An 11,637-nucleotide genomic window follows, 5' to 3' on the forward strand; every position below is an offset into this window, starting at 1 on the left:
TCAGAGGGTTTTATCTTCTATAGATCAGGCCGGCAGCCCCGGCCCTGACAACATCCCATTTCTCCAAATGTCAGAGCTGATGTTAGAGGCGATATCTTTAAGGCTGAGGGGAGAGTGGAAGCTGAACAATGTTTGGCACCGATAAGAAAAGTCTGTGCATTTTGTCACATTCTATTTGATTTCACCTGCAGCGAGAAGAGGTTTTTTTTGTCAGAATTCATCAGCAGCGGAATTGAAATACGTACCAGTAAAGTAGGTCGTATGACCTTAATCTCATATCCCATACATCACTGTATAAATAGTTGGATCTCTATAAATGAAATAAGTTTAACAAAATATTTTCCAATGACAACATGGCATTTAAGATTTAACATGACATGAAAAATTTTAAAATCATTGAACCTAATTTCCCACTGAGTGGGGTCTTTCTGGGTATAAATATCCACTGGTGTTTAATGAACCCAGTACACAACAGTACTGCATCTAAAAGGAGTTGGGTTGAGCTGCATGGTTGTAATGCTGGTGTTAGCATGGATTGCTAACTGCTAAATCCCAAGATAAACCCAAATTGGTGGTAAAGTCTTAAAATGTATGTTCCATAGTGTAGCGGTTAGCTCAGAAGCAGTGAGCAGAGAGTCCTGGGTTTGATTCCCAGAGGACTGTTAATCCTCACCTTGTAATCGCTTTGGATAAAAGCATCTGCCAAATGCATAAATGTAAAGGATTTATTATACACTTCAGTTTAACTATAGTAATATTAAAAATAATATACGGCATTGCCTTCATTAGAGGTTGTCACCTCAGTAGCCCTGAGTCATTTGTTACAGTTTTTAGACTAGATACTGCCACCTGTTAATTCAGGGCAGGGGGTTGTTACCCATGCATGGGGAGGTGACCTCACCTCTGACAGGGCAACAAACAATATTCTATACTCACAAAATCTTTAGTAATTATAGTCTTCAGACTTGTGGCAATATATATATATATACATATACATATATATATATATGTATATGTATATATATATATATATATATATATGTATATGTATATATATATATATTGCCACAAGTCTGAAGACTATAATTACTAATTCAAATGTGTTTTTATTAGACACATCACTATGACAGATCTCAGGTCTGTTCAGAACACTAAAGTAGCAAGGAAGTAAATTTCCCACACTTCACATAATCAGAGCTGTTGGAGTTTCACTCGAAGGTAGTGAGTTTATATTGGAACACATTACTCAATAAAGAAGACTGCCTGGGGAGAACAGCTTTCAAGGCCTCTGGATTACTGAGGTGCATAACTTTGTTTTTACTGCTGTTGTTCATTTACTTTTACGTATTTCCTTGTCAAAAGCCTCAACCTTCCCAGCCCTTGAATCCCCACTAATTGGTAGTAGAGGAGAGGATGTGCTCTCAGCATTGGCAATAAATAAGAGCGGGCTCTACTGTCTGCTTAAACAAAGATAATCAGCTAAGAGTAACCTTGGAGGCAGATGCACAGACCTGTGTACATATCCCATTGTTCTCCGGTGTGTGGAAAACCACGAGCAGCGAGCGCAGGTGCTCCCGCGCACACACATGCACACAACAGTCACACACACAGAACGTAATTCAAATAATTAACCACAGACACCAACCCTTTCAGACGGTGACACAAATTTCCATATTTCCATAAACAATCCTGTGTCCGTACACCAGAGTTGGGTATGAATAAAAAGGTGGAGCAGATTTGAAATGCATGAGTGATTTTCTGAGTTACTGTGAAAAGGAATGACGGCTAATGTTAATAAGAGGAGGGGGAAAATGTGCCTCTTTGTCCTGGTTTTAGTCGGACTGGGACAGACGCAGGCTGTTAGTTAGCTCATGGACACATAGGCAGCAACTGAGTCATCTCACTCAAGGTTTTAATTGATTAAAAAAACGGTGTGCCTCACCAGGGATTGAAACTAAGACATTGTCGGACAGGGATTATACTGCTGGTCTGGATAAAGCCGACAGCTTTTGATCATATTGAGCACATGAGAGTTAAGAGATCCAGCAGAAAATATGTGGGTGTTACTCATACATGACACTCTGCTGAGGTCATCCTCATTTACCAAATTGACTCTCTCTCAGAGTGACGTCAGGTCCATCCCAATGATGGAGTTGAAAGACAAAGGCAGATTAGAGTAATTACCTCCAAGGCTGTGTGTTTGTGTTTTTTTTTTTTGTTTTTTTTTGGGTATTTCATGTACTTACTTTAAATAAGAAGTAGCATCGGTCACAGCGAAGGCAGAGTCCAAACAAATGAAAGATTCTGTTTCTAAGACATACCGAGGTCGATCCGTCGATCATCTTGGCGGCAGATGTGAGCGAGATGAAAAAAAATTGGCAGATTGGGGAGATAAAACTAATACTGAAGAGTTACGTACACATTGGGTCGGAAAGGTGTAAAGAGACAAGAAGGTTGGAGTTGATATGTGGCTGAAAAGGTCAGCGGGACTCTTATTGAGATAAGGAACAGATGAAAAGGAAAAGGTCAATTCATCAGCTCCCTCTTAAATCCCCTCTGCTCCTCTGTGGAGAGATTAAGTGGACGGACTGATAAAACCCATCGACTTCATGTCAGGTGGCAAATGTGGAATCATCTGTATCTTTGGAACATAGCACACATCTCTTGATAAGAAAAAAAAAAAAAGCGATTCTTCTTAAAGTATTGTAATAAGTTCCCCAGAGTTTCTGCATTAGAAACACAGCATGGGTTGACACTGCTGACATTTAAATGAAAACAAGCACGTTAAAGTTAGAGATGGTTTCTTAGGTTAATAAAAAAAAAGAATTTGAGGATTAAGTATTTTGTCATTCTGCTGTTGGACAAATGTAATTCAAAGTGGTGTTAGTGCCTGTATTGTACATTTACAGTAAAGGTCTTGGCTAATGACAGCTGGTTCACTTCGAGCAAGATACCTATGCAGAGGATTTGCATAACTGCATTCACAGCACCCCCTGCAGGGGAGGAATGCTGGCTACATGTTTTCTATTTGCAAATATAGAATACCTAAAATAAATTAAAGATTAATGCAGAGTATATAGTGTCCATCACCTCCCTAGTAAAAATCTATTCTATACGTTGGTATTGACATCACACCATGGACCACAGTCTGTGTCTGATGGGGCCAAACTGGTAAAGGTGAATTCACAATATAAATCTCTTCTCCATCAGTGGACATGAGATCAATCAAGCAGCGTGTTTCTTCTTGACCCCCCTTCTCCCCTTGACTCCTATCAATTTTAATCGCTGAGGGACATGCTCCAAAAAAAAAAAAAAAAGAAAAAAAAAAAATATAATAGGAAAACAAGAGGGATGAGAGCATTTTTAGCCAACTGTGCCAACAACAGTGGTGACGACGTCAGTGGGAGGGTGAGGAGTGGGGGATACTGCATCAACGTTAATGTACCATCGAAGCGGATGAAGGCACAGGCATATGTCCAGTGAACTGAGAGGACTTGTAATTATAGCTTCCATTTCATGCAAGGCTTAATTTATTTTTATTTTTTTTATTATTTGCTGTTTGAGGAACGCCTTTGAACGCCATTAGAAAGATGAACCCTGACCTGAAGAAAGCGGTGGAGCTTTAATATCTCCATTAGACTTCCCTTTAGTGTCGATCATTTTAGAGATATCTGAGTACTAAACCTGTCAATAGTGTCCTTCAGGTACATTAGCAGGATGGTGACAAAATGGATGTCAAAGTATATTTGCACAATATGTATTTTTATGAAACGTTTTCAAATATGACCTATTGGTTGGATGGGGAACTCACACATAAAACATTTCAAAGCAGATTCAAATAAAATAAAGACATAAAAGGATTTTTATCTTTGATTATTTTTAAAGCAGTTTCTGCATCAGATGTCTTAAAATGGACTAAATTTGCTTCTGTCTGCAATACAAGAAAGAGGTTTTGATTCCTCATAATCCTCACTCCCTGATTGGCTAGGGTGGTGAAGCGGTGAAAAAGTGTGTAAAATAAATATGCAGACTGCAGACAATGGGTAACCCCCGATGAATGTATAGGCTAAGTGTTTCTCATCAGATTTCATAATTCCTATTAGCACTTTTATGTCTTGTTTTAGCAAAACAGGTGAACAAAAAGCCAAAGATCAAACCTGGTTCAAAATGAAATCTCAGTATGAGGTCATCACCAACACCGTCATCTTTTGTCCATTGATTTCACTCAATGCGTAAAACCCGATAGCGGTCCTTAACTGAGGGAAACTGTCCACACAGTCTTTCTGTGTGTGGACATAATGCCCAGCACAGCTTGCCAACTCCTGTCCCAGGACGCCTGTCTCCTGTGATAGCAGCTCAGCATTTTATTGAATGCACAGCCATTTCACACATGGCCAGTGGTGTCTCAGTGGCAGCCCGTGGGTTGGGTCCGTCTTAGACCTTCCCCGGTCTACAGGTTTCACATCTGCTGCTTCTACACAAAACAACCAATGTGGCCCAACAGCAGGGCCGGACTCCTGGGAATCACCTTCAACCCAGGAACAAACGAATTTCAGACCCGGTTCATTTCACATCGTCTGCGACTTCCTGTCAAGCCGACAGCACATAAAGCAACACAGCGACTACAGTCTAAGATCCTGTTTGATTTCTTCTTTTTATAATCTACATTTTCACTGTATGGTCCTTGTTCTGGCTCAGCAGCCATCAGCCCCGCCTCCTTTTGCTGTCTTTATACAATGGTGCTTCATTTTAATTCATGCACATCAGCAAGTTGACGGCAACCTTTTTTGCCTCATTGAGCTGAGGAAGCTGCCTTCTATTTATTTGTCAAATTCAGCAGCCGGTGATTCTGCTTCTGTCTAATAAAATGCAGTAAACTGACTATGCAAACAACTCTTAAGGAAGAAACACCTCAGCTCGTTACCCAGTGACAGTGAGGCGAGCAGTAGCAGTCTGCTACTGTAACACAGTGGATGTGACATCATCACTAATGGCTAATTTTTTCCTGTTTGTTTTGATTATATTTACCAAGAAAAATTTCTATTGGAAAAAAAACAAAAAAACAACCAGATTGCAGTCTGTAGTTGCATCACACCCCGAAAACCTCACCCCATTCACATAACTGTGCTGCTGTATGCTGCATTTCTCTTCTCATCAACATCTGCTATCCCGCTAATTAGCTCCCCGAAAAGCCACACATCACTGGGTTTCAGCGAAGCGCAGACAATGTGCGACAGTCACAAGAGGAAACTGACAGACACAATGGGAATTACAAAGCCACATCGGATCACGCAGAAAATCAACTACAGCATGTTGCTCTCTCTAAAACTGGCCCGCAGTCTGACTGAGAGTGTTAGCTGCTTCAGTCTGGCTCAACCTGGGGCTATTTAAAGGAGCGTTCTAAAACTTTTGGTTGAAAATGATAAACAAAAGTCATCTACATTGGTCAATGTTTGGAAATGATCTTTAAAATTAGAGATGCAAGAATCTAATGGTCATCGACCGATTTACAGCATGATCAAACCCTGACCGCTGGCCGGTTAGCTCACGCACTGTCAGATTAGCTGATCATTTTGCGTATGCGTTCAGTTTCAGAGAACACGTGAGAAACACGTCACAAGCTGAAGCTTTTACGGCGTTATCTTAGAAGTACTTTAGAGTAATTCAAGAATGAACGACAAATCAAAGGTAACACTCACTCTGATAAAGTCCTGTTTGAAGAGTATTCGATTTCAAGTTGTGCCATGCTATGTTAGCAGCTCTGCTGCGGGCTAAAGCTAAAGTGGCTAAACAATAAGTTTTACAACTGATGTTTGGTCAAGAAACATTAGTGAGTTCAACCACTCGGTGGACAAAGAATACACAGGCACAGGATTTTATTAGTCAGAAAGCTAAATGCTGGAACTGGAACCCATTTTCATTAAGTAGCTCATTCCAATCAGCAGGTACATTAGTGGGAGTGAATGTAGTTTTGGGACACTTTAATTGTGAGAACACATATATAGAGATAGGTAGATATTTTATTTTGGTGAGGAACACATATCTGTTTAAGTATGCTGCCACTTCAGAATGGCAAAAACCTCAGAAGGTTCTGGAAAGTTTGACTTTCTGGAAAGTTGAAAGTAATGGAATAAAAGACAATAATAATAAGAGACTTGAAAGACTTAAGAGAATTAAAGACAGGGAAACGCCAAGATGCTTCGAGGAGATTCGAGGAGTAATGTAGAGCCTTAAAAAAGTGAGAGTCTGGTGGGAGAGAGAGAGAGAGAGAGAGAGAGAGAGAGAGAAATGAGCTCTACTTCAGATTCATGTGTCCTCTTGCCCAGACATGAAAGCTAATTCAATAATCAGAGATAGCCTTGCAATCCAGCTGGGAAGGTTGAGCACATTTCTATGCAGAAGACCTGCGGCAGTGAGAATAGAAAAGGGCCAAGTGCAGAGAGAGTGATGTACCCAGCTACTCATAAATCTCCCACAGCTACTGGGGTCGGGCGAAGGGGGAGAGTGTCAAAATTGTTTCTGGGTGTGGAGGCAAGGGGAGAGGGGTTTCTAACCAACCACTGTGACCGACTCCTGCTCCTAAATTCAACCTGCTCCAGGGCTGGTAACTCACCCCCAGACACTGGAAAAGCACTTGCACATCATTTTCATACAGATTTTTACAGGGTAAGTCGAAAAGTTCTGGGACAGGTTTTTTATTATTCTGATTTATATAACCAGAAATTATTAAATTATAATACATCAACAGCTTTGATGAGTTTTATCACTGTAACAGAGAGGTGTTGAGCTGAGTTGGTTTGAATTTTTATTTGATCAGGTTCATCAACTCTCAAAATTGAGCAACATTGAAATTGGAGCAAAAAAAAAAAACTGTTAAAACGACTTTTCAACAGGTTTTTGTATGCAAAAAAAAAAAACTGTTAAAACGACTGAAGCTTTTCAACAGGTTTTTGTATCTGCATCTGACGGACCTTAGAAAGTCAGTGGATTTCAGATCGCAGCGGAGACAAAGAAGCAGACTGTGACATATCTGATACAAGCGCTGTCCTTAGAGAAAGGTTTGGACTTAGTTGGACGATTCATTTGTCTTGGAACTTTTTGACCCAGCCAGGAGTCCGTTCTATATGTTTAAAGAGAGGCAGTGAAGTTGGTGATGCTAGGACTAGTTTCTCCGATCTGATCTGTGTTCAACATCAGAAACGTCATCTAACGGCAGTACCACGTCCTCCATCACTTCCATCCACTCTTGTTCCACTGACGTCCTTCTCCCCAGCCCTTCCCACCAAGTGCATCTTTAACAGCAGACACTCTCTGTATTCCCATCCCAGTATTTATCCTCCACGCTCTTTATCCTTCCTGCCTGCCCTCCCACGGTGGTGATCAGGACTTAGGTGCTGATGTTGCAGCTCCTGCCTGAACCGGCTCACTATATCAGTGGGTGGACAGACTTGTCAGAAAGCTCCAGTCGACATTGAGTGCGCCCTGGAGACCAACCCACTTGGTGGATACTGATCCCTTTAGCTAAATCACTAGAAAGAGGAGTCAGAGCAAATTTATTTATTTATTTTTTTACAATAGACGCAAAGAGAAAGCCGAGGTAAGCACAAATACAGCTCTCCTTTTATGAGGAGGATACTTTGGTCACTGCCTACTTTTCCTTTGTGGTCTCTTGACACTCCTTAATACTGGCTGATATTAAACAACCTATTAAAGAATGCAAGCTCATTTTCTGCTGATCTCAGCGTTGTGCCGCACTTTTTACAATATCTGTGCAGGACATAATTTGACCTGAGCTTGTGCTGGGCCATATTGTAAAATGAATACTAATCAGCAAATAAGAAAAATTTAAAAAAAATCTCTATTCATCACAAGAAAAGACATGTATGTTAATTTTAAAAAAATCACAAACAAGAGAGAGAAATATAAGAGAAACAAAACAAAAGAGAATATTTGTTAATGTGTTTACAACTTCTCTGCTCTCTGAAATCTGAAATTTGAAAAAAAAAAAAGTTTTGCTGCTATTGATTTCACAAAGATTGTAACAACTGATGTGACTCCACGGCCGGTCCTACCTGTGTACCAAATGGTCTCATGATGCACATGAATCTGAAACCGCCGAGTGGTCTTCAACCCAGGCTACTCTTCCACCCCCGCATCTTCCCATTCAACGGTAAAGAGAGACATTCCGTGTCTAATTAATGCACAGGACGGCTGTATAAAACAGATAATGAGGCTGTGATCACAGTGGCGTGAACGGAGGTGCGATACCAACGGTGGAGGGGGGGGGGCAGTTTCTCACTTTCAGTAGAAGAGGCTGAGATTCAGTTATTAGTGTCACTGACGGATCTACTGCAGGTGGCTCAAGAAAAGATTGTTTATTTGTTCGTCCTGCTTTATTAACGAAACAATGGGTAAAAAAATCTAGAGTTGAAGGAGTTGCATCTGTTTGTGAACTAAGCGACTAACCGAGACATTTGTAAACCAGGTGTGTTCTCCGAGAAATAAGAAACAAAAAACTGTTGCAGAAAAAGAAGGAAAATGGAAACGCTTTTCAGCCAAGACATCACATGTTTGCTGATACACAGAGAACTTTGTTCAAGAGGACAGAAAATAATACACATAGATCATGTCAAAATGCAATCATGCACTCGGCTGCTTGTATTCAGAGGAGGGAATCTTGCTTCCCTCAACACACAGCTCCTGCAGCAGCAGGATGAGGCTGCACACTGAGTAAGTGCTGAGAACTCAAAAACACTGCTGCTCACTCCGTCTTAGCCTCCTAACAGAAACCTCACCACCACTCGGTGTGTTGTGCTATTACTCATAGCTTTGTCAAACCTCTTCACGGGCAAAAAGCAGCAGCAGCAGCAGCAGCAGCAGCAGCATCTCACCACATCACCCAGAATGATACAGGCACAGAATCAAAAACAATCACTGCCAGAGTCAGCCGTGCCTCTGCTCACCTGTGCAATCTCATACAGCAGCTTGTAGTGTTCCTCTCGTTTCTGTAAAGTGCACAGATTGCAGCCCATTCTAGTAGCCGTGGAAATGCCAGGAGTCCAGTTCTCCCTGAGTAGCAGTGGTACAGACACAGGGGGTCAGCCTCCTCACCGGAGAGCTGCTTCTCATCAGTCACTCCAAAGCCAGCATGTCTTTCAGGCATCCCATTCACACACTCAGACGGACAGAAACAGCCTCGCAGCAGAGGAGGAGAGAGAGAGCTCCAGCAGAGTTGGGCTGAGCGGCGAGGAGACGTGGAACAGTGGCACAGGTCGCAGCAGCTGTTTCAGCATCAGCCCGTGTGTGCGCGTGTGTCTCGTCTCTCCTCTCCCGCTCTGTCTATTTCACACACTCTCACACACATGCACACACGAGCAGCAGCCGGAGTTGTGACTCCCACTCACCCAGACACTCCCCCTTTTTCCTCCTCAGCCTCCACGCACATGACTACGCATGGGACAAGTGCCCAACAGCCGTTTCAGCATCAGCCCGTGTGGGCGCGTGTGTGTCTCGTCTCTCCTCTCCCGCTCTGTCTATTTCACACACTCTCACACACATGCACACACGAGCAGCAGCCGGAGTTGTGACTCCCACTCACCCAGACACTCCCCCTTTTTCCTCCTCAGCCTCCACGCACATGACTACGCTGATGCCGCTCATGAATAATTAGCCAGTCCTGTGTCATATTCATGAGGGAGGCGGGAGCAGCCCAGGAGGGAGGAGTGTGGGAGCACAGGAGCGCCACTACATCAGGAGCGAGACACAGTTGAACGGTGCACTCCCTTTGTGTGAGCAGCTCCTGTGAGGAGCAGAAAAGAATCTTCTGTACTTCTGTATGGATTATCTCCCTGATGCAGTTTAATTTAGTAAGATGTTCTTTGGTAGAGGTCAGGTAAAAATTCAAATTTTTACTCTTAACATTTTAATACCGAAATCTGCTGAATACTGAAATATTTTTAAAATTAGAAAATTATTTTGTTTTAGTTTGCAGTACTTTGCTACTAATTTTACATAATGTAATTCTCCTTCCTCCCCTGCAAGTGGTGCTATTGGAACACTTGTAAGGCTTTGCTAATAAGCTGTATATATATATATATATATATATATATATATATATATATATATATATATATATATGTGTGTGTGTGAGCTCTGCTGTTCTGTGTAACCAGGCCCGTAACAACAGGGCAAACAAACGGGGTAAATGGACCCCGGAATGATCTTTGGCCCCCATCAACAACTGGTTATTTATTGAATACGAGCAAAAAAAATCAGTGTGGGCATCCTTTTTCAATACCATGAAAAAAAGTGCAAAATGGGCTGTAATAGAACTTCCCCTGAAGGGGCTCCCCTTCCACTAGTTATTGACAGTAGCCAGCCAACATGGATCATAATTCCTGCAGCCAGCAAAATATGAAACATTTATCATTGAGGCAGAAAAAGGAAAGGAGAGAAACGGACAGGAATGGGGGGAAAAAAAAGAGACGACAGCAGTGAGTGAGACGTGACATTAGAGTCAGTCCTAAACAGCAGATACATTTGGCTGACAGAGAGGAACACGGCAATGTTCTTTTTAGTTGTTGTTTTCAGCCTCCATCATTCTGTGGTCACCAATTTTCTGCTAGTCGTGTTTAAAGCATTAGTGTTTGACCTCAGGTCTCTGTTGCCTCGGGCTCCCTACCCCATTATTGTTATTTAAAAAATCCCTGCGTTAAAACTTCATTGATGATGCTGCCAAAACATTAAAACCATGTCATACTTTGATCCCAACAGCCTGAACGTTTATTTTTATTTTGCAGTCAATCCCCTCAAAGACCACTTGGCTCCTCGTCCTTTGGTTTTCAACACAGCTAGCAAACAAACTTCCATTTTCGTTTTTTCCATAAAAATAAGACGTGACAATAGACTCTGACTCTAACGACCAAAATCTGAACACACTCTTGTCACATAATCACATAAAAGATACCAGGGGATTCAATTTATGGCCATGTGATTAAAAAGGAACCCACTCTCGTTACTCACACATGCCTGAATTAACAATTTAGAATATTTTATATTTCTTTTTCCCTTTTCTCTCATTATCCCATTATGTTGTCTCATCAGTCACTCTTGATCATTTTATTTGCTGATATAAAAGAAATACAATATCTATTGTGTCAACATTTCAATCGTGAATACACCTGAAGGACAGATAAATAATAGATAGAAACCAATGAAATCTGTTTTTCTTTCATTAAATTAGCACTACGAGTTGTCCTCGACCACTAAGAAAGCCAGAAACTTTACAGACAATAAATCAACGCGTGCATTCCGAAGAACTGTGATCGCAGCAGAACAACACACGCTCCGTGCTCGCGTCTGGCAGGAAACTTCACATAAGAGCAATAATTGCTAATAAATTGGCCTCTAAGCCAACAGTGGGACTGCTGTGAAAAGTAAAGCTAAAAGTAGATGAGTGCTCATCAGCTGGTCACCGGGCAGCTCTCCTCCTGAGACTCCATAATCCGATTTCCGAGGCTTTAATTTTGCCGTGTGCCTGGAGGCGAGCCAGACGGAAGCCTAAATCATACAGAACCATTATAGTTAATATATCCCCACTTCTTCTCTCCCAGTCTCCGCCGACCCTTCCCACAACTT

At 41.7% G+C, this 11,637-nt stretch overlaps 1 protein-coding gene across 1 annotated transcript in view; it reads right to left on the minus strand.

The window, feature by feature from the left end:
• Positions 1-9,418, minus strand: part of LOC103380124 (PDZ domain-containing RING finger protein 4) — a 47,835-nt gene extending 38,417 nt beyond the window's left edge. The window contains 1 exon segment of the mRNA XM_017033370.2: positions 8,964-9,418. Within this exon segment, the coding sequence (XP_016888859.1) occupies positions 8,964-9,032 (69 nt within the window). The 5' untranslated portion in view covers positions 9,033-9,418.
• Positions 9,419-11,637: the final 2,219 nt, after the last annotated feature.

The sequence above is a fragment of the Cynoglossus semilaevis genome, chromosome 6 (assembly GCF_000523025.1).
Source record: "Cynoglossus semilaevis isolate Cse_v1.0 chromosome 6, Cse_v1.0, whole genome shotgun sequence".
NCBI lineage: Eukaryota > Metazoa > Chordata > Actinopteri > Pleuronectiformes > Cynoglossidae > Cynoglossus > Cynoglossus semilaevis.